The following is a 22378-nucleotide window of genomic DNA, read 5'->3' on the forward strand; positions in this document are numbered from 1 at the left end:
GAACGAATAACCAAATAATATAAACATAATGTATTATTACACTTGTTAAGCCAGGAAAGCCCCACTGAGTCAAAAGGTTTTTGTAGGGTCCTGCCAAGTGTTTGCAGTAGGGGGCGATGTTGCTACACCTAATCGGACGATACGAAGGGAGAGATTGAGGCCTAGTTCTAGGCTTTAGGCCTAGCTGTATGCTTTAGGGCGCTGTGAGTTAATTTTTAATTTAAATGATTTAATGATTCATGTAAAAGCTTTAAATTTAAATGTTTCTATTTAAAAACATGAGGGAATGTAACATTGTTAAACATAACTCCCTTTCACACACGCGGGGGTACGACACGAATGGAGAGTTTCAGGCCTAGTTCTAGGCTTTAGGCCTAGCTGTAGGCTTTAGGGCGCTGTGAGTTTTTTTTTAATTTCAAAGTTTTAATTAAAAGCTATCTCAGGGAATTATTAGGGCGCTGTTAGTTGTTTTATTTAATTTCAAAGTTTTAATTAAAAGCTATCTCAGGGAATTATTAGGGAATGTTACACGTGTTTAACCAGGAAAGCCTCATTAATTTAAATGTTTTAATTAAAAGCTGAGGGAATTATAAGGGAATGTTACACTTGTTTAGCCAGGATAGCGTCAGAGTCAAGGTTTTCGTAGGGTCATGCCAAATGTTTGCAGTAGGGGGCGATGTTGACGGACGGACACATTAATCTATTGGTGGTCTGGTCCACTTCGTTCCTACCAGTATAACAAAACTCCTGTGTACGACTGTCCGAGCTCTTTGCAAGTAAGTGGGTGGCTCTGAAAAGAGCCGTTGTTGTGGTGGTAGAAGCGGCGGCGCGTTCACTTCTTTGCCTGAGAGGTCTTCTTGGGCAGCAGCACGGCCTGGATGTTGGGCAGCACACCGCCCTGGGCGATAGTCACGCCGCCCATGAGCTTGTTGAGCTCCTCGTCGTTTCGCACGGCGAGCTGCAGGTGTCGGGGGATGATCCTCGTCTTCTTGTTGTCGCGGGCGGCATTGCCAGCCAGCTCGAGGATCTCGGCAGAAAGGTACTCGAGCACGGCGGCCAGGTAGACGGGTGCTCCAGCGCCGACCCGCTGGGCGTAATTGCCCTTGCGGAGCAGCCTGTGAACGCGACCCACGGGGAACTGCAGGCCGGCGCGGGAAGAGCGGGACTTTGCCTTGGCGCGAGACTTGCCACCGGTCTTGCCGCGTCCAGACATTGTTAAGCGACCTAGGATGCAAAAAGCACTGGAGACAAAGTACGAACGATTTGTGACGTTAACACGCACCACCGGAGCGGCTTTTATAGCGGAGACGAGGATCGTAGAGCGCGCCGCTGCTGATTGGCTCCTCTCGGTCGAGTCCCGCCCTCTCCTTGAGCCACCAATGAAAAGCCGGGACGCGAGGATTCGATGTTGACTTTAATTATTTGTATCCATATATATTTTAATGCGGGCACGCATCTTATGAATGAAACAATGCGATACACGTACTTAATAGGTTCAAGTTTTAAGCATGATAGAGTTAATTAATGGGCACGTGCTGGCAAGTCAAACTTATAAGCGGATTCCGCAAATATCAATGTATTATTGATTATAATAATCATTTTGAGGGACCGCATTGGTTATAAGAAATCATTGTGATAGCCTTGAGCTCGTGATTGATCGCCCACGTGCCTATACGGTGTATATATATTTTCCTTTAACCGCCTGTTCGGGCAATGCCTAAAAATATATGTGCGTGAATAATTCAGTCTCTTAGTTTGCAAAATGTGAACTTCTTATCAGCTCGGGCTTGAAACAACATAAACCAATATCTTTGGGTTTAATAGTTAATATATTTCACCAAAATAACCCTTTTGTTGAACATTATGTAAGCATGGTTTCACAACGCTTATATACGACACCAACGTGTGATGTTGAAAAATATGAGCGGCGGGGTATAGAAAATGAACTTCATTGTCGCTTACGCCTGACGACTCGTGAGAGCAGTGACCAGCAAACGAAGGTTTCCGGCACCCGAACTTTGAAGAACACACATGGAAGCGTTTTCATGAGTAAGTGGTGGCTCTGAAAAGAGCCTTTGTGTTGTGCTTTGAGGGCCGAGCTGGGCGTTCAAGCGCGCTCGCCACGAATGCGGCGGGCGAGCTGAATGTCCTTGGGCATGATGGTGACGCGCTTGGCGTGGATGGCGCACAGGTTGGTGTCCTCGAAGAGCGCGACAAGGTACGCTTCGCTGGCCTCCTGCAGAGCCATGACAGCGGAGCTCTGGAAGCGCAGGTCGGTCTTGAAGTCCTGCGCGATCTCCCTGACGAGGCGCTGGAAGGGCAGTTTGCGGATGAGCAGCTCGGTGGACTTCTGGTAGCGGCGGATCTCGCGCAGAGCGACGGTGCCGGGCCTGTAGCGGTGAGGCTTCTTGACGCCGCCCGTGGCCGGAGCGCTCTTTCGGGCCGCCTTGGTGGCGAGTTGCTTGCGGGGGGCCTTGCCGCCCGTGGACTTGCGAGCCGTCTGCTTGGTGCGAGCCATGGCTTGGTGAGGGCAAGGATTCTCACAGGCGGGGAGAAGGCGGCTTATGTAGCCCAGAGCGCGCGCTCACTGGTCAGCGGAGTCGTGACGTGCGAAGAAGGGGAGCGTGCTGATTGGTTGGCAGCGTGCAATGATCTCGAGTCGTCAACTCTTCTTAATCAACAAAATGTTCACAGTTTGGATCATTTCAGAATGCCGCATCACGATGCAGTAGTACCGTTTGAGCGCCGTCGATGTCTTTAACGGATGTTCTTTTCTCAAGCAAACACCTTTCCGAAAACAACTTTACAGTGCTCTGCATGATCTAAATAAAGTGTGAAGAAACTGCACTTCATTGGAAACAGTAATACGTAAAAATGTCGGAAAGAGGTGATCACAGGAATAGATATATATTCTCTTGGCATTGAGATGATGATCAATTATACTGCACGAGTCATCCATGCTAGGCGCTTACTTTTACATATATGTACACGTGCAAAATGTTAGTTCCTGCCCGAAAATACAACCACGAATTAAATATATTGCATTGCAAGGTTTTGGCGCCAAATATCCAATGTAATATCTGAATGGGCTGCAGATGAAATCAATGGACAATCAAGTCCAAGAAATGCCTGCTGGTGAATATGATGTGCCATGAATATTGTTATCGCTTTTATTCACGTGGAAACATGTTAAAATGCGTTCGATCTCTCCACTTCACTCAATGAGCGAACAATGTCCCCGCGTGAACCGGGACTTTGTTGGAAGTTTCGTTTTGTACTCCTGCTAGGACTGGTACAAGCAGGTTCGGAGAGGTGGGTGGCTCTGAAAAGAGCCTTTGTAATTAATGGGAGTCGAGGCTTCACTTGGAGCTTGTGTACTTGGTGACGGCCTTGGTGCCCTCCGACACGGCGTGCTTGGCCAGCTCGCCGGGGAGCAGCAGTCGCACTGCGGTCTGGATCTCCCGAGAAGTGATGGTGGAGCGCTTGTTGTAGTGCGCCAGGCGGGACGCCTCGGAAGCGATGCGCTCGAAGATGTCGTTGACGAACGAGTTCATGATGCTCATTGCCTTGGACGAGATGCCGGTATCGGGGTGCACCTGCTTCATCACCTTGTAGATGTAAATGGCGTAGCTCTCCTTCCTGCGGTGGCGTCGCTTCTTGCCATCCTTGCGCGTAGCCTTGGTCACAGCCTTCTTGGAGCCCTTCTTGGGAGCAGGAACCTTGGCCGGCCCAGCGCTCTTTGATGCGGGAGGATCGGGCATGTCGACGCGTTGTAGGCAGCTTCAGGTCAGAACAGACGGGAAGCGAATGTGGATGTCGGTCGGGCGATGAGCTCCTTTTATAGGAGGCGAGATGCAAATCAGAGGATCGTAGTGCGCGGCGCTGCTGAGTGGCTCTTTTAGTACCATCCCTCTCCATCAGCCTCCAATGAGAAACGCGGACGCGATGCTCACTTTAATATCGTTTTTACTGCAAAAAGGACTTGTGAATATAACACAATGTAATGTCCAAACATGTATATTAGTGAATTGCAGCCATGGCCATTGCCTTTGTTTTAATAAGGATGACTGGAAAACCCAATACAGTATATTGTGTTTTGAGCGTGGGTTTTTTTGTTTCTTACGAGGGATTGTTTCACCACTCGTCTAATACGGCGCACGGGCGTTTTAAGAACGCAATTTGGAAAAATACAAGCGCTCGGTGGAGAAAAATAACTTCGCTGTTGTGCTGTACAGGTGGAGATTAGCATTCCGGCACGCTACGTCAATTAGGACGAGTGTGCTGTAAGATTGTGGCGCCAAATGCTCCACGTAATATCGGAATCGGCTGCAGCTGGAAATAATTAACGCAAAAATACCAGAAATGGGTACTGTATTAACGCGTTCAAGAATTACGCCTTGTTAAATGTGACGTGTCGTGAATATCATGATTTCTTTCATTCATGTGGAAGCAGATGAAGATTCGCCAACTCAACAAGCAAACGTCCACCACGCTCACGAGGAATTGGCGCGCAACAACCCAGGACATGTGCTCCATTTAGAAAGTGTTTGGCAACACTGGCGCAAGCAGTTTCGAAGAGGTGGGTGGCTCTGAAAAGAGCCTTTGGGTTGGCTTAGTGTGCGAGAGATGGGCGCTCAGCCTCCGAAGCCGTAGAGAGTGCGGCCCTGGCGCTTGAGGGCGTAGACCACGTCCATGGCGGTGACGGTCTTGCGCTTGGCGTGCTCCGTGTAGGTGACGGCGTCGCGGATGACGTTCTCAAGGAAGACCTTCAGGACGCCGCGGGTCTCCTCGTAGATGAGGCCCGAGATGCGCTTCACACCGCCGCGGCGAGCGAGGCGGCGGATGGCGGGCTTGGTGATGCCCTGGATGTTGTCGCGCAGCACCTTGCGATGGCGTTTTGCGCCTCCCTTGCCGAGCCCCTTACCGCCTTTACCGCGTCCAGACATTCCGACTACTTCTGACAAAGCTCGCGAGAGACTGCGCGCTCAGCTTGCAGCAGCAGCCGCCTTTATACCCGAAGCGTGGTGACGTCACCGACCACCCCTGCCCTCCGCGATGGCTCCGCCTTAAACCTTAGACCTTTAACCTCTGTGACGAAGAAAACCCTCCACTGTCGTCAATAACACTTCCTTGACATGTATAATATGCGACGTTTTGGGCAATGACCCTTCTTCGAAGCACTCTGTAATGATATTGGCACACCCGCAGCGAACGCGAGAGGAACGCGATCTGTTGCAAGATTGCACGTGGAGTGAATAATCGGTGTAAGGTCTTGTTTTCAAGTGAACAAGATGAACTAACTTTATAATCGTGTGAAGCTAAACGGCTTCCAACACAATAGTTGAGTGGACGTCACCAACTAGTTCTCCCAAAGTAAGAAAGACATTGCAAACAATGCGATATTTACGTATAGAAATTAATTTTAATAGAGAAGTTTAGATGGTGCACCGCAATGTTTACAAAACAAAGTGAAAAGGCGAGAACGAGCGAATGAAGGCAAATTGAGTAAAGCTGTCTGGAATCAATACCTTTTTAGACTAAATTCCATATTTGGCACCAGTAACATGATGACGGAATGAAGAGGTGCAACACATAATTCGGACGTCGCTGAGATTACTCTGCACTCCGTTCGAGTGAGGGAGCTGCCACCCGCCTCGCCTGTGTTTGTGATCCCTGCTTTCGGGCTCGATTACTCCCATCACATCAATGCTTAAAACACATCGAGTGGGTAAAATGTTATAGTTAATTTGGCGAATGTACGTAACTTATCCAATCTACACAAATCCTCACGATTGAACTGCACCAAGCGTCGAGCTCCTTGATCAGGGCCGAGGCAAGGCGAGCAACCATCGCCACGCCGTAAATGGGTTTGACTTACAGAATATGGCACGCATTCAACAGCAACGTAATACACTGTCATGTGTTAACGATGAACTAATTGAAGCGCAGCAGCATCTGGTTCACTTTTTTAACTAAGTGGGTGGCTCTGAAAAGAGCCTTTGTAATTAATGGTGGAGTCGAGGCTTCACTTGGAGCTTGTGTACTTGGTGACGGCCTTGGTGCCCTCCGACACGGCGTGCTTGGCCAGCTCGCCGGGGAGCAGCAGTCGCACTGCGGTCTGGATCTCCCGAGAAGTGATGGTGGAGCGCTTGTTGTAGTGCGCCAGGCGGGACGCCTCGGAAGCGATGCGCTCGAAGATGTCGTTGACGAACGAGTTCATGATGCTCATTGCCTTGGACGAGATGCCGGTATCGGGGTGCACCTGCTTCATCACCTTGTAGATGTAAATGGCGTAGCTCTCCTTCCTGCGGTGGCGTCGCTTCTTGCCATCCTTGCGCGTAGCCTTGGTCACAGCCTTCTTGGAGCCCTTCTTGGGAGCAGGAACCTTGGCCGGCCCAGCGCTCTTTGATGCGGGAGGATCGGGCATGTCGACGCGTTGTAGGCAGCTTCAGGTCAGAACAGACGGGAAGCGAATGTGGATGTCGGTCGGGCGATGAGCTCCTTTTATAGGAGGCGAGATGCAAATCAGAGGATCGTAGTGCGCGGCGCTGCTGAGTGGCTCTTTTAGTACCATCCCTCTCCATCAGCCTCCAATGAGAAACGCGGACGCGATGCTCACTTTAATATCGTTTTTACTGCAAAAAGGACTTGTGAATATAACACAATGTAATGTCCAAACATGTATATTAGTGAATTGCAGCCATGGCCATTGCCTTTGTTTTAATAAGGATGACTGGAAAACCCAATACAGTATATTGTGTTTTGAGCGTGGGTTTTTTTGTTTCTTACGAGGGATTGTTTCACCACTCGTCTAATACGGCGCACGGGCGTTTTAAGAACGCAATTTGGAAAAATACAAGCGCTCGGTGGAGAAAAATAACTTCGCTGTTGTGCTGTACAGGTGGAGATTAGCATTCCGGCACGCTACGTCAATTAGGACGAGTGTGCTGTAAGATTGTGGCGCCAAATGCTCCACGTAATATCGGAATCGGCTGCAGCTGGAAATAATTAACGCAAAAATACCAGAAATGGGTACTGTATTAACGCGTTCAAGAATTACGCCTTGTTAAATGTGACGTGTCGTGAATATCATGATTTCTTTCATTCATGTGGAAGCAGATGAAGATTCGCCAACTCAACAAGCAAACGTCCACCACGCTCACGAGGAATTGGCGCGCAACAACCCAGGACATGTGCTCCATTTAGAAAGTGTTTGGCAACACTGGCGCAAGCAGTTTCGAAGAGGTGGGTGGCTCTGAAAAGAGCCTTTGGGTTGGCTTAGTGTGCGAGAGATGGGCGCTCAGCCTCCGAAGCCGTAGAGAGTGCGGCCCTGGCGCTTGAGGGCGTAGACCACGTCCATGGCGGTGACGGTCTTGCGCTTGGCGTGCTCCGTGTAGGTGACGGCGTCGCGGATGACGTTCTCAAGGAAGACCTTCAGGACGCCGCGGGTCTCCTCGTAGATGAGGCCCGAGATGCGCTTCACACCGCCGCGGCGAGCGAGGCGGCGGATGGCGGGCTTGGTGATGCCCTGGATGTTGTCGCGCAGCACCTTGCGATGGCGTTTTGCGCCTCCCTTGCCGAGCCCCTTACCGCCTTTACCGCGTCCAGACATTCCGACTACTTCTGACAAAGCTCGCGAGAGACTGCGCGCTCAGCTTGCAGCAGCAGCCGCCTTTATACCCGAAGCGTGGTGACGTCACCGACCACCCCTGCCCTCCGCGATGGCTCCGCCTTAAACCTTAGACCTTTAACCTCTGTGACGAAGAAAACCCTCCACTGTCGTCAATAACACTTCCTTGACATGTATAATATGCGACGTTTTGGGCAATGACCCTTCTTCGAAGCACTCTGTAATGATATTGGCACACCCGCAGCGAACGCGAGAGGAACGCGATCTGTTGCAAGATTGCACGTGGAGTGAATAATCGGTGTAAGGTCTTGTTTTCAAGTGAACAAGATGAACTAACTTTATAATCGTGTGAAGCTAAACGGCTTCCAACACAATAGTTGAGTGGACGTCACCAACTAGTTCTCCCAAAGTAAGAAAGACATTGCAAACAATGCGATATTTACGTATAGAAATTAATTTTAATAGAGAAGTTTAGATGGTGCACCGCAATGTTTACAAAACAAAGTGAAAAGGCGAGAACGAGCGAATGAAGGCAAATTGAGTAAAGCTGTCTGGAATCAATACCTTTTTAGACTAAATTCCATATTTGGCACCAGTAACATGATGACGGAATGAAGAGGTGCAACACATAATTCGGACGTCGCTGAGATTACTCTGCACTCCGTTCGAGTGAGGGAGCTGCCACCCGCCTCGCCTGTGTTTGTGATCCCTGCTTTCGGGCTCGATTACTCCCATCACATCAATGCTTAAAACACATCGAGTGGGTAAAATGTTATAGTTAATTTGGCGAATGTACGTAACTTATCCAATCTACACAAATCCTCACGATTGAACTGCACCAAGCGTCGAGCTCCTTGATCAGGGCCGAGGCAAGGCGAGCAACCATCGCCACGCCGTAAATGGGTTTGACTTACAGAATATGGCACGCATTCAACAGCAACGTAATACACTGTCATGTGTTAACGATGAACTAATTGAAGCGCAGCAGCATCTGGTTCACTTTTTTAACTAAGTGGGTGGCTCTGAAAAGAGCCTTTGTAATTAATGGTGGAGTCGAGGCTTCACTTGGAGCTTGTGTACTTGGTGACGGCCTTGGTGCCCTCCGACACGGCGTGCTTGGCCAGCTCGCCGGGGAGCAGCAGTCGCACTGCGGTCTGGATCTCCCGAGAAGTGATGGTGGAGCGCTTGTTGTAGTGCGCCAGGCGGGACGCCTCGGAAGCGATGCGCTCGAAGATGTCGTTGACGAACGAGTTCATGATGCTCATTGCCTTGGACGAGATGCCGGTATCGGGGTGCACCTGCTTCATCACCTTGTAGATGTAAATGGCGTAGCTCTCCTTCCTGCGGTGGCGTCGCTTCTTGCCATCCTTGCGCGTAGCCTTGGTCACAGCCTTCTTGGAGCCCTTCTTGGGAGCAGGAACCTTGGCCGGCCCAGCGCTCTTTGATGCGGGAGGATCGGGCATGTCGACGCGTTGTAGGCAGCTTCAGGTCAGAACAGACGGGAAGCGAATGTGGATGTCGGTCGCGCGTTGAGCTCCTTTTATAGGAGGCGAGATGCAAATCAGAGGATCGTAGTGCGCGGCGCTGCTGAGTGGCTCTTTTAGTACCATCCCTCTCCATCAGCGTCCAATGAGAAACGCGGACGCGATGTTCACTTTAATATCGATTTTTACTGCAAATATAACACAATGTAATGTCCAAACATGTATATTAGTGAATTGCAGCCATGGCATTGCCTTTGTTTTAAAAAGGATGACGAGAATACCCAATACAGTATATTGTGTTTTGAGCGTGGGTTTTTTTGTTTCTTACGAGGGATTGTTTCACCACTCGTCTAATACGGCGCACGGGCGTTTTATGAACGCAATTTGGAAAAATACAAGCGCTCGGTGAAATACCAGAAATGGGTACTGTATTAACGCGTTCAAGAATCACGCCTTGTTAAATGTGACGTGTCGCGAATACCTTGATTTCTTTCATTCATGTGCAAGCAGATGAAGATTCGCCAACTCAACAAGCAAACGTCCACCACGTGTGGTGCCACAGCGACGGGGCCGCTCGGCCGAGCCAGGGAGCCGCCCGGCTTCCACCGCCGCACTGCCCCCCATCACCCCCCCCACATAAACACGCACCCGCACCCACGTAGGGCCTCGTGGTCGGGTCACCTACCCTGAGTTTTCACCCGAGGGCCCCCTAGGGGGGTTACCCCACGGTTTCTCAGGGCCAGGGAATTGGACAGGACCCTTCCCAGGCCAAGTAACACTGCGGCGCCGTGGGCGGATTTGAGATCGCACGACCACGGCGAGCTCAGAGAGCCCCGCAGTTAGAAACGCATACAAACACAAACACGGGTCAGCAAGGCAGATAGCTGGGATCAGGACCCGGGACGACTGATTGGTCGAAAGTTCAAAGGCCGGCGGGATCGCAAAAGAGCGGGAAATCCTAGGCTCAGGATTGGTCGAGAGACCAAGGCGGACGGGACGGGGGCGCCTAGCCTTTGATGTGAATAGTTTAAAAGAAAACGCAGGGGCAGTAGGGAACTCTCTTCTTCTGGAGTTTGGACACGGGGTCAGCGACGAAGGAGTCATCGGGCGAGCCGCTAGATTGTCTGCAGGACGATCTGAGCGCCGCAAGGTCACCAAGGACTACAGACGGTATCGTGTTGCGCGCCTTACAACACCTCAGAGCGGAGGGTAGGATCCGTAGGAGAGGGTTAGTTCGGGGTAAGGACGAGTAGGAAAGCGGTTTAGCAGAGAGCGCAGCATAGAATAGGGCTACACGGCACCAGAGTGTGGGTTAGAAGCGCCTTGCTGTCCCGCACACACACACGGGTGGCTCGGTTGGTTAGCAAGGGCTAATAAAATCTCGAGCGTAGTAACAAAACCGTGTTGTTGGGTGTTTTTGGAACGTGGTATTAGCGTGCACTGCATTCGCGAGTGTGTGGTCGTTGTACGCATAAAGGCCGTGGTCTCTGTATGATTGTGCGGGTACGGAGGTGTGTGCGTTAACGCCCGGGGAGAGCACTTTTGGTGTGTTGGCGTGACTACGCAGCCGTGTGAGAGGAGAATCGTCCTTGTACGATATTTGTGTTGACGTGCACGCGCGAGTGGGGGAGGGGACGAGTCGTCGTGTCGGCGTGTGCCCCGCTTGCGTGCGCTCGTTACTTGCGTAAGCTCTCGGCGTGCGTAATCGGCGTGCCCAAGGTGCGCGATCGTAACGTGGGCGGCCAGCGCGGCGCAGAGCGGCGCAGGAGTGGGTATCGCGTGTGGAGCTGTATGCGTGTGTGCGCGCACGTTCACGACGTGTGTAACACAGGTGCGCGATCCTAACGTGAGTGGTCAGGGTTGGGTGAGTGCCGTGCAGAGCTGTGTGTGGGTGTGCGCGTGCGTGGTTATCCATGCCTGCTACGCGGACCCGCGGTGGAGGGGAATCCTCGGGTGACGGCTCCCACACCCTGGGTGAGGAGCCTAGCGGCGGTTCGCTTAGCAGCGGGGGGGCGATTGATGATGTTAGTCCGGCCGTTAGTATTATCGAGGGAGGGATCTCGGGGGCTAGCGACCCCCACAAATTGGTGTCGGAAGCGGTACGGACCCCCGCGTTACCTCACGCTAAAATAAGACTGATATTTACCGGCCGGGGGGCCCCTTCGTGGAAGGCATTCGCCCGCAATCTCTTAGGGGCCAAGGAAATTAATGGATGGACGGACGCGCAGGCAGTACGTCAACTTAATATGAATCTTGATGGGCGGGCAGCCGATTTTGTAGAAGCGTTACCCGCGAGCGCACAGACACAGCTAGAGGAGCTGATGCGCCGACTCGATCAGCGTTTTGGCACGCGTGACGAGGAGGAAGCAAAATCGGCCTTAGAGGCGCGCCGTCGCCAACCTGGCGAAGATCTCCGTGATTACGCCGAGGATGTGCGCGAGTTAACAAAGATCGCACGCCCGGGGTACGCAACTGAGGTTATTGAGGAACTGGCTGCCGAGAAAATCCAGCGGTACCTGTCTCGCACGGCGTGGTGGCAGCCAGACATGAGCTGCCCACGTCTTCCCTTTAACACCCTTGTCGAGCGCGCACGTAAGTGTGAAAGAATTCACAGCGAACGCGCGCAGCTCCGGGGGCTGGGACGAGAGCGCGCCATTGCGAGCCTGCTCTCGGAAGACGAGGAGGAGGAACAGGAGCTCGCGAGGACGGTAAGGGGCCGAGAAAGAGAACCTCCAGTGTCCCGCGAGACAACCCCGGGATGGGTTGCCGGTATACAAACGGGTATAAAGGATGTCTCCGGCCAGGTAACCCAGGTACGCGAGGAAACGAACAAAAATATGACCCAATTGCAATCCTCCGTTGAGACCATCCGATCTGAAATGGGGGACCTACGCGCCACGGTGGGAGGGTTATCTGGGAGGGTAGCCCGACTAGAGGCGGAGGGTGGACAGCGGCGTAATGGGGGGGGAGGGAGTGGGCGGGGGGCCCACTACGGAGCCGCCCCCCCTCCCCGGGCATGTTATATGTGCGATCGCCGAGGGCATCTAGTGAGAGACTGTCCTGAAATCACCCGAGCTAGGCAGGCGCGGGTTAAACTCCAACGCCTCCTAGTGAGCGGACCAACTAGGGGTGCAATCGACGCGGTCCCGATACAAATAGACGGTAATGGTAATAATGGCGAGCGAGTGATCTCCACACAGGTTCCAACAACAACGCCCACGGAAACGGTGACTCCTGGCGACTGGCTACGGGAGCTGGTGGCGGGGATCACGGGGGCCACGTCGCTGGTGGAAGGGGAGGTACACGGAGTGCGTACCCGAATTCTGCTGGACACGGGGGCGGTGGCCTCGCTCGTGAGCGCAGCGCACTGCAGCGCGATCGGGGTCGACGTGCGTCACCTGCAGGCACCGGACCGCGCGCTGCACACGGCGAGCGGAGCCGGAATGGGGCTGCTGGGGAGAGCCACCCTAGAGGTCCGCATAGGAAACCAGGTGTGCACACAGGAATTCTACGTTTCGAGTGTGTTGTGCCACGAGTGCATTGCAGGAACGGACCTCCTGGAAAAGTTGGGACTTAACGTACAGCCCCGGCAACGATGCGCTACGGTGGAGGGCAGCGGGGAGCGGATTCCGTTCCTAGGACAGGAGCCGAATCGCCCACGCTTCACACCCGTGGCCGCTACGCTGGTGTCGGCCGTCACCATCGGGCCTCTCGCCGAGATGCTGGTGCTAGTGGCAACCCTCTCCACCGACCCAACCCACCGACCATCGGGCGAGGTAATGCTGACTTCTCACCCGGAGTTGGCATCGCGGTACGGGGTGGTAGGGTCAGCCACACTGGTAAACGCAGATGGGGGCCGGCTGTTTATACGTGTGTTTAACCCACACAGTACCCCGGCAATGATACGACGACGCACCCCGGTAGCCACCGTACACCCCCTGCACGCTCGCCACTCGAACGACTCGGTGTTCGCACTCTGGGCGGAGGACCCTGGCCGCCCCGAGGACAGCCAGGATCTGGCCTGGCGGGTCGGCCCGACCCCCCGAGCCGAGATTGTTCCCCTGCAGGATGCGTTACATGTGCCTTGGGCAGCCTTACCTAAGGGGGAGGCCGATCAGCTGCGCGGGTTATTGCGGGAGTACGCCGACGTGTTCAGTGAGCACGATTCGGACGTGGGCCGGACCGACCTGGTCAAGCACCAAATTGACACAGGTGCAGCCCGACCCATCAAACTCCCCGCATACCGAGTGGGCGCGCCTGAACGGACCAAGATCAAAGAGGCAGTCACGGATATGCTACGCGATAACATAATCCAGCCCTCCGCGAGCCCTTGGTCTGCCCCGGTGGTACTGGTAACGAAAAAGGACGGATCGACTCGGTTCTGCGTTGATTACCGAAAATTGAACGCAGTCACCCTCGGCGACGCTTTTCCCATCCCACGCATCGACGACACCTTCGACAGTCTCGCAGGAGCGCGGTATTTTTCCACCCTCGATCTGGCGTCCGGTTACTGGCAGGTGGAGATGACGGAGGAGAATCGGCCAAAAACAGCATTCACCACCCCGATGGGCCTGTTTGAGTTTCGAGTGTTGCCGTTCGGACTCACTAACGCGCCCGCGACGTTCCAGCGGTTGATGGAGTTGGTGATGCGGGGCTTGCAGTGGGAACAGTGCCTGATTTACCTGGACGACGTAATAGTGTTCAGTAGGTCGCTGTCCGAACACTGGTCCAGGCTGCGGGAAGTATTCCAGCGACTGCGAGCAGCCCATCTCAAGCTCAAGCCACGTAAGTGTTACATTGCGCAACGCGAGGTGGGGTACCTCGGACACCGAGTCAGCGAGGCAGGGGTGAGCACCGATCCCGAGAAGGTGCGTGCCGTAGTGGATTGGCCGCGGCCGAGGAACCTGACGGAGATCAGGTCATTCTTGGGACTCGCCACTTATTACCGTCGATTTGTAAAGGGATTCAGTGAGATTGCACGCCCCCTCACCCAACTCACCTCCCCTAAGAACCCCTATCAGTGGTCGGAGGCCTGCCAGACGGCTTTCACCACACTCAAAGACCACCTCACCCACACCCCCACCTTGGCTTTCCCAGATTTCACCACCGATTTTATTTTGGACACTGACGCCTGCAGCAGTGGGCTGGGCGCGGTGCTGTCGCAAGTGCAGGGTGGGACGGAGCGGGTCATCGCATACGCCAGTCGGACCCTGAGCGGGGCCGAACTGAACTATTGTGTAACCCGTCAGGAACTGTATGCTGTAATTTTCGCGTGTAAACAGTTCCGACCGTACTTGTACGGCAGGAAATGTCGTGTGCGCACCGATCATTATGCACTGCAGTTCCTCCTTACATTCAAGGAACCGCGGGGGCAGATGGCTCGATGGCTGGCGCAGCTGCAGGAGTACAACCTGCAGATCGAGTACCGAGTGGGGCGAACACACGCGAACGCGGACGCCTTGTCAAGACGGCCCGCGGTGCGCGCTGAGACGAGGGAGGGAGACGCCTGCCCGTGCTTCACGGGGGGACGCTGCCGCCAGGCAGCAGAACCCAAGGAGCGCGCGGAAACTAAACTCCCCCCCCCGAGAGAGAGTGCAGTGTGCGCCGCAGGAACCCCTGCAGAAGGAGCCCGGGGACAGACGGATCATCCCACCCCAACCGGGCGGATCCAAGAGGATGTCGGCTGCGCCTTCCCGGGCTTGGACGACGAGCAGCTGCGACAAACCCAGCAGCGGGATCCGGATCTGGCGGCGGTGGAGGCGGCACTGCGAGAGAGGAAGGATGCACTACCAGGGCCCTGGAGCGGTTTGTATGCCCGGTTGTGTGTAGAAAACGGGGTGGTGAGGGAACTGGCCGACGCTGGGCAGCCGGGGTGCATCTGCGTTCCCGCCCATGTGCGGCCCCAACTACTACGACTGGTACACGACCACCCGCTCGGGGGCCATGATGGGGAACGGCGCACCCGGGAGACTCTGCGTCGCCAGTATCTCTGGCCTAAATTAGCGCAAGATGTGGCCGCCTGGGTGCAGGGCTGCCGGGCCTGTCAGCAGTGTGGGCAAAAGCCGGCGAGGTACCAGGTACCCCTGAGGCCGTTCCGAGTCAGTCGGACGAATCAGTTGGTCGGAATCGACCTGCAGGGGCCCTTTCCACGATCCCACCGGGGCAACCGATATATTCTTGTAGCGGTGGAGTACTTCTGTGGTGCCACAGCGACGGGGCCGCTCGGCCGAGCCAGGGAGCCGCCCGGCTTCCACCGCCGCACTGCCCCCCATCACCCCCCCCACATAAACACGCACCCGCACCCACGTAGGGCCTCGTGGTCGGGTCACCTACCCTGAGTTTTCACCCGAGGGCCCCCTAGGGGGGTTACCCCACGGTTTCTCAGGGCCAGGGAATTGGACAGGACCCTTCCCAGGCCAAGTAACACTGCGGCGCCGTGGGCGGATTTGAGATCGCACGACCACGGCGAGCTCAGAGAGCCCCGCAGTTAGAAACGCATACAAACACAAACACGGGTCAGCAAGGCAGATAGCTGGGATCAGGAACCGGGACGACTGATTGGTCGAAAGTTCAAAGGCCGGCGGGATCGCAAAAGAGCGGGAAATCCTAGGCTCAGGATTGGTCGAGAGACCAAGGCGGTCGGGACGGGGGCGCCTAGCCTTTGATGTGAATAGTTTAAAAGAAAACGCAGGGGCAGTAGGGAACTCTCTTCTTCTGGAGTTTGGACACGGGGTCAGCGACGAAGGAGTCATCGGGCGAGCCGCTAGATTGTCTGCAGGACGATCTGAGCGCCGCAAGGTCACCAAGGACTACAGACGGTATCGTGTTGCGCGCCTTACAACACCTCAGAGCGGAGGGTAGGATCCGTAGGAGAGGGTTAGTTCGGGGTAAGGACGAGTAGGAAAGCGGTTTAGCAGAGAGCGCAGCATAGAATAGGGCTACACGGCACCAGAGTGTGGGTTAGAAGCGCCTTGCTGTCCCGCACACACACACGGGTGGCTCGGTTGGTTAGCAAGGGCTAATAAAATCTCGAGCGTAGTAACAAAACCGTGTTGTTGGGTGTTTTTGGAACGTGGTATTAGCGTGCACTGCATTCGCGAGTGTGTGGTCGTTGTACGCATAAAGGCCGTGGTCTCTGTACGATTGTGCGGGTACGGAGGTGTGTGCGTTAACGCCCGGGGAGAGCACTTTTGGTGTGTTGGCGTGACTACGCAGCCGTGTGAGAGGAGAATCGTCCTTGTACGATATTTGTGTTGACGTGCACGCGCGAGTGGGGGAGGGGACGAGTCGTCGTGTCGGCGTGTGCCCCGCTTGCGTGCGCTCGTTACTTGCGTAAGCTCTCGGCGTGCGTAATCGGCGTGCCCAAGGTGCGCGATCGTAACGTGGGCGGCCAGCGCAGCGCAGAGCGGCGCAGGAGTGGGTATCGCGTGTGGAGCTGTACGCGTGTGTGCGCGCACGTTCACGACGTGTGTAACACAGGTGCGCGATCCTAACGTGAGTGGTCAGGGTTGGGTGAGTGCCGTGCAGAGCTGTGTGTGGGTGTGCGCGTGCGTGGTTATCCATGCCTGCTACGCGGACCCGCGGTGGAGGGGAATCCTCGGGTGACGGCTCCCACACCCTGGGTGAGGAGCCTAGCGGCGGTTCGCTTAGCAGCGGGGGGGCGATTGATGATGTTAGTCCGGCCGTTAGTATTATCGAGGGAGGGATCTCGGGGGCTAGCGACCCCCACAAATTGGTGTCAGAAGCGGTACGGACCCCCGCGTTACCTCACGCTAAAATAAGACTGATATTTACCGGCCGGGGGGCCCCTTCGTGGAAGGCATTCGCCCGCAATCTCTTAGGGGCCAAGGAAATTAATGGATGGACGGACGCGCAGGCAGTACGTCAACTTAATATGAATCTTGATGGGCGGGCAGCCGATTTTGTAGAAGCGTTACCCGCGAGCGCACAGACACAGCTAGAGGAGCTGATGCGCCGACTCGATCAGCGTTTTGGCACGCGTGACGAGGAGGAAGCAAAATCGGCCTTAGAGGCGCGCCGTCGCCAACCTGGCGAAGATCTCCGTGATTACGCCGAGGATGTGCGCGAGTTAACAAAGATCGCACGCCCGGGGTACGCAACTGAGGTTATTGAGGAACTGGCTGCCGAGAAAATCCAGCGGTACCTGTCTCGCACGGCGTGGTGGCAGCCAGACATGAGCTGCCCACGTCTTCCCTTTAACACCCTTGTCGAGCGCGCACGTAAGTGTGAAAGAATTCACAGCGAACGCGCGCAGCTCCGGGGGCTGGGACGAGAGCGCGCCATTGCGAGCCTGCTCTCGGAAGACGAGGAGGAGGAACAGGAGCTCGCGAGGACGGTAAGGGGCCGGGAAAGAGAACCTCCAGTGTCCCGCGAGACAACCCCGGGATGGGTTGCCGGTATACAAACGGGTATAAAGGATGTCTCCGGCCAGGTAACCCAGGTAGGTGACAGGGTAACCCAGGTAGGTGACAGGGTAACCCAAGTAGACAACAAGGTAACCCAAGTACGGGCACACATGACTGCGCTGGAGACAATGGTAGAGACGGTCCAGGCCGAGGTAGGAGGATTAACTGGGAGAGTGGCTCGACTGGAGGCAGAGTCGGGGCAGCGGCGTGCCGGAGGGGGGATAGGGAACGGACGGGGGGGCTCCTACGGGACGGCCCCCCGTGCGTGTTACCTGTGTGACCGGCGAGGGCATCTCGTGAGAGACTGTCCGCAGATCGCCCGCGCTAGAAACGCGCCGGGGTTAAACCCCAACGCCCCCTAGAGAGTGGACCATCTGGGGGTGCATTCGAAGCGGTCCCGATGCAAAAAGACGGTAATAATGGCGAGCGAGTGATCTCCACACAGGTTCCAACAACAACGCCCACGGAAACGGTGACTCCTGGCGACTGGCTACGGGAGCTGGTGGCGGGGATCACGGGGGCCACGTCGCTGGTGGAAGGGGAGGTAAACGGAGTGCGTACCCGAATTCTGCTGGACACGGGGGCGGTGGCCTCGCTCGTGAGCGCAGCGCACTGCAGCGCGATCGGGGTCGACGTGCGTCACCTGCAGGCACCGGACCGCGCGCTGCACACGGCGAGCGGAGCCGGAATGGGGCTGCTGGGGAGAGCCACCCTAGAGGTCCGCATAGGCAGTCAGGTGTGCACCCAGGAGTTCTACGTGTCGAGTGCGTTGTGTCACGAGTGTATCGCAGGTACCGACCTCTTAGAACGGCTGGGACTCAACGTGCAACCCCGCCAGCGATGCGCCACCATGGAGAGCAACGGCGAGCGGATACCGTTCCTGGGACGAGAACCAACGCGCCCCCGCTTCGCACCTGTGGCCGCTACGCTGGTGTCGGCCGTCACCATCGGGCCTCTCGCCGAGATGCTGGTGCCGGTGGCAACCCTCTCCACCGACCCAACCCACCGACCATCGGGCGAGGTAATGCTGACTCCTCACCCGGAGTTGGCATCGCGATACGGGGTGGTAGGGTCAGCCACACTGGTAAACGCAGATGGGGGCCGGCTGTTTATACGTGTGTTTAACCCACACAGTACCCCGGCAATGATACGACGACGCACCCCGGTAGCCACCGTACACCCCCTGCATGCTCGCCACTCGAACGACTCGGTGTTCGCACTCTGGGCGGAGGACCCTGGCCGCCCCGAGGACAGCCAGGATCTGGCCTGGCGGGTCGGCCCGACCCCCCGAGCCGAGATTGTTCCCCTGCAGGATGCGTTACATGTGCCTTGGGCAGCCTTACCTAAGGGGGAGGCCGATCAGCTGCGCGGGTTATTGCGGGAGTACGCCGACGTGTTCAGTGAGCACGATTCGGACGTGGGCCGGACCGACCTGGTCAAGCACCAAATTGACACAGGTGCAGCCCGACCCATCAAACTCCCCGCATACCGAGTGGGCGCGCCTGAACGGACCCAGATCAAAGAGGCAGTCACGGATATGCTACGCAATAACATAATCCAGCCCTCCGCGAGCCCTTGGTCTGCCCCGGTGGTACTGGTAACGAAAAAGGACGGATCGACTCGGTTCTGCGTTGATTACCGAAAATTGAACGCAGTCACCCTCGGCGACGCTTTTCCCATCCCACGCATCGACGACACCTTCGACAGTCTCGCAGGAGCGCGGTATTTTTCCACCCTCGATCTGGCGTCCGGTTACTGGCAGGTGGAGATGACGGAGGAGGATCGGCCAAAAACAGCATTCACCACCCCGATGGGCCTGTTTGAGTTTCGAGTGTTGCCGTTCGGACTCACTAACGCGCCCGCGACGTTCCAGCGGTTGATGGAGTTGGTGATGCGGGGCTTGCAGTGGGAACAGTGCCTGATTTACCTGGACGACGTAATAGTGTTCAGTAGGTCGCTGTCCGAACACTGGTCCAGGCTGCGGGAAGTATTCCAGCGACTGCGAGCAGCCCATCTCAAGCTCAAGCCACGTAAGTGTTATGTGGGGGTCGCTAGCCCCCGAGATCCCTCCCTCGATAATACTAACGGCCGGACTAACATCATCAATCGCCCCCCCGCTGCTAAGCGAACCGCCGCTAGGCTCCTCACCCAGGGTGTGGGAGCCGTCACCCGAGGATTCCCCTCCACCGCGGGTCCGCGTAGCAGGCATGGATAACCACGCACGCGCACACCCACACACAGCTCTGCACGGCACTCACCCAACCCTGACCACTCACGTTAGGATCGCGCACCTGTGTTACACACGTCGTGAACGTGCGCGCACACACGCATACAGCTCCACACGCGATACCCACTCCTGCGCCGCTCTGCGCCGCGCTGGCCGCCCACGTTACGATCGCGCACCTTGGGCACGCCGATTACGCACGCCGAGAGCTTACGCAAGTAACGAGCGCACGCAAGCGGGGCACACGCCGACACGACGACTCGTCCCCTCCCCCACTCGCGCGTGCACGTCAACACAAATATCGTACAAGGACGATTCTCCTCTCACACGGCTGCGTAGTCACGCCAACACACCAAAAGTGCTCTCCCCGGGCGTTAACGCACACACCTCCGTACCCGCACAATCGTACAGAGACCACGGCCTTTATGCGTACAACGACCACACACTCGCGAATGCAGTGCACGCTAATACCACGTTCCAAAAACACCCAACAACACGGTTTTGTTACTACGCTCGAGATTTTATTAGCCCTTGCTAACCAACCGAGCCACCCGTGTGTGTGTGCGGGACAGCAAGGCGCTTCTAACCCACACTCTGGTGCCGTGTAGCCCTATTCTATGCTGCGCTCTCTGCTAAACCGCTTTCCTACTCGTCCTTACCCCGAACTAACCCTCTCCTACGGATCCTACCCTCCGCTCTGAGGTGTTGTAAGGCGCGCAACACGATACCGTCTGTAGTCCTTGGTGACCTTGCGGCGCTCAGATCGTCCTGCAGACAATCTAGCGGCTCGCCCGATGACTCCTTCGTCGCTGACCCCGTGTCCAAACTCCAGAAGAAGAGAGTTCCCTACTGCCCCTGCGTTTTCTTTTAAACTATTCACATCAAAGGCTAGGCGCCCCCGTCCCGACCGCCTTGGTCTCTCGACCAATCCTGAGCCTAGGATTTCCCGCTCTTTTGCGATCCCGCCGGCCTTTGAACTTTCTACCAATCAGTCGTCCCGGTTCCTGATCCCAGCTATCTGCCTTGCTGACCCGTGTTTGTGTTTGTATGCGTTTCTAACTGCGGGGCTCTCTGAGCTCGCCGTGGTCGTGCGATCTCAAATCCGCCCACGGCGCCGCAGTGTTACTTGGCCTGGGAAGGGTCCTGTCCAATTCCCTGGCCCTGAGAAACCGTGGGGTAACCCCCCTAGGGGGCCCTCGGGTGAAAACTCAGGGTAGGTGACCCGACCACGAGGCCCTACGTGGGTGCGGGTGCGTGTTTATGTGGGGGGGGTGATGGGGGCAGTGCGGCGGTGGAAGCCGGGCGGCTCCCTGGCTCGGCCGAGCGGCCCCGTCGCTGTGGCACCACATAGCCCCCCGGGGTGCCAGTCCCCGTCCCGGGTTGACTGGAGCACCTCGCCTGGGTTGCCCCCACGAGGTATCGCCGCGGGGTCCGCGGGATTCGCCCGGCCCTTGTGGCTGGCCTCGGGGGTGGCGGCTCCGTCTCCTGGGGCTCCGGCGGTGGTCTCCTCCTCCATTCCAACGGCTCCCCTCGGTCTCTGGCACCTGCGGGCTGGGGAACAAACTCAGAGGCGGTGGGGTTTAAGGGTCGCCGTCCTCGTCGCCCCCGGCCCCGCCCGGGGCCCCTCGGAGCCCGGGGCTCCGTGGGGCCCATATACTGCGCGAGGCCCCCGGGCACGGGGGGTGGGGGGACCCCGGGGTTTCGGGGTACTTGGATGGCGGGGCTCCCCCCCTCGGGGGTTGCTCGCCACGGCTTCAGTCGGCGGATGTTGACCACCATCTCCCGGCCCCTCTCTCCTCCCTGAATCAGCACCGTCCATGGTGAGATCTGCCGTCTCACAATCCAGGGTCCTCGCCAGTAGGTGGTCAGCTTTCCCACCTGTCCGGCACCGACGCGGGGAGTGTACAGCCACACCTCGGAGCCCGCAGTGTAGAAGGGGGGCTCCATACGGGGTCGGGCGCCCTGCTCTTGCCGCTGGTGCGCGGCCTCTCCGTGCGGGTAGGCTCGGCCCCTGGCCCCTCGCAGGGTCTCCAGCAAGTGCTCCACGGGGTGGCTCCCTTCCTCCCGTTGCGGCGGAGGGACACCGAACAGCAGATCTGCGGGCAGGCGAGACTCGCGACCAAACATCATTAGGAACGGGGTCTGTCCTGTAGATGTGTGAACGGCGGTGGTGTAGGCGAACAGGGCATAGGGGAGGTGTTCGTCCCAGTCCTGTTGATTCGCGGCCGCCATGCGTTTAAGCTTCCCGGCCAGAGTCTGGTTCATCCTCTCTACCATCCCGTTCGCCTGGGGGTGATATGCCGTGGTTCGGTCCTTCTGGATCCCGAACTCTCGGCACAGCGCCTGGAATAGTTCGGCCTCGAATTCACTACCCTGGTCGGTAATGACTCGTTCGGGGATCCCGCACTTAAGTACGTAGTTTTCCACGAAGGCCCGGGCCACTACGAGGGCTGTTTTATCCGGGATAGCCACCGCCACGGGGTAGCGGGTGAAGTACTCCACCGCTACAAGAATATATCGGTTGCCCCGGTGGGATCGTGGAAAGGGCCCTTGCAGGTCGATTCCGACCAACTGATTCGTCCGACTGACTCGGAACGGCCTCAGGGGTACCTGG

General features: G+C 56.4%; 7 protein-coding genes across 7 annotated transcripts; all 7 read right to left on the bottom strand.

The window, feature by feature from the left end:
• Positions 1-832: 832 nt before the first annotated feature.
• Positions 833-1213, bottom strand: LOC144948197 (histone H2A). The gene has a single exon (XM_078877627.1). It carries the CDS (start codon positions 1211-1213, stop codon positions 833-835), a length of 381 nt encoding a protein of 126 aa, XP_078733753.1.
• Positions 1214-2107: 894 nt separating this feature from the next.
• Positions 2108-2518, bottom strand: LOC144948066 (histone H3). Its single transcript, XM_078877494.1, has one exon. It carries the CDS (start codon positions 2516-2518, stop codon positions 2108-2110), a length of 411 nt encoding a protein of 136 aa, XP_078733620.1.
• Positions 2519-3359: 841 nt separating this feature from the next.
• On the bottom strand, positions 3360-4536 carry LOC144948067 (histone H2B type 3-B-like). The gene is made up of 2 exons (XM_078877495.1): positions 4526-4536; positions 3360-3780 (listed from the first exon to the last, which is right to left on the bottom strand). The coding sequence occupies exons 1-2, from the start codon at positions 4534-4536 to the stop codon at positions 3360-3362; spliced, it is 432 nt and encodes a 143-aa protein (XP_078733621.1).
• A 98-nt stretch (positions 4537-4634) lies between these two features.
• On the bottom strand, positions 4635-4946 carry LOC144948068 (histone H4). The gene has a single exon (XM_078877496.1). The coding sequence runs from the start codon at positions 4944-4946 to the stop codon at positions 4635-4637; it is 312 nt and encodes a 103-aa protein (XP_078733622.1).
• Positions 4947-6025: 1079 nt separating this feature from the next.
• LOC144948070 (histone H2B type 3-B-like) lies at positions 6026-7202 on the bottom strand. The gene is made up of 2 exons (XM_078877497.1): positions 7192-7202; positions 6026-6446 (listed from the first exon to the last, which is right to left on the bottom strand). The coding sequence occupies exons 1-2, from the start codon at positions 7200-7202 to the stop codon at positions 6026-6028; spliced, it is 432 nt and encodes a 143-aa protein (XP_078733623.1).
• A 98-nt stretch (positions 7203-7300) lies between these two features.
• Positions 7301-7612, bottom strand: LOC144948071 (histone H4). The gene has a single exon (XM_078877498.1). It carries the CDS (start codon positions 7610-7612, stop codon positions 7301-7303), a length of 312 nt encoding a protein of 103 aa, XP_078733624.1.
• A 1079-nt stretch (positions 7613-8691) lies between these two features.
• LOC144948072 (histone H2B type 3-B) lies at positions 8692-9093 on the bottom strand. The gene has a single exon (XM_078877499.1). The coding sequence runs from the start codon at positions 9091-9093 to the stop codon at positions 8692-8694; it is 402 nt and encodes a 133-aa protein (XP_078733625.1).
• Positions 9094-22378: the final 13285 nt, after the last annotated feature.

This window comes from Lampetra fluviatilis, chromosome 48 (assembly GCF_964198595.1).
Source record: "Lampetra fluviatilis chromosome 48, kcLamFluv1.1, whole genome shotgun sequence".
Lineage (NCBI taxonomy): Eukaryota > Metazoa > Chordata > Hyperoartia > Petromyzontiformes > Petromyzontidae > Lampetra > Lampetra fluviatilis.

What these genes read in the sequence shown, in the direction of transcription:
- LOC144948197 (XM_078877627.1), bottom strand. Translation starts at nt 1,213, where the DNA reads ATGTCTGGACGCGGCAAGACCGGTGGCAAGTCTCGCGCCAAGGCAAAG.
- LOC144948066 (XM_078877494.1), bottom strand. Translation starts at nt 2,518, where the DNA reads ATGGCTCGCACCAAGCAGACGGCTCGCAAGTCCACGGGCGGCAAGGCC.
- LOC144948068 (XM_078877496.1), bottom strand. Translation starts at nt 4,946, where the DNA reads ATGTCTGGACGCGGTAAAGGCGGTAAGGGGCTCGGCAAGGGAGGCGCA.
- LOC144948071 (XM_078877498.1), bottom strand. Translation starts at nt 7,612, where the DNA reads ATGTCTGGACGCGGTAAAGGCGGTAAGGGGCTCGGCAAGGGAGGCGCA.
- LOC144948072 (XM_078877499.1), bottom strand. Translation starts at nt 9,093, where the DNA reads ATGCCCGATCCTCCCGCATCAAAGAGCGCTGGGCCGGCCAAGGTTCCT.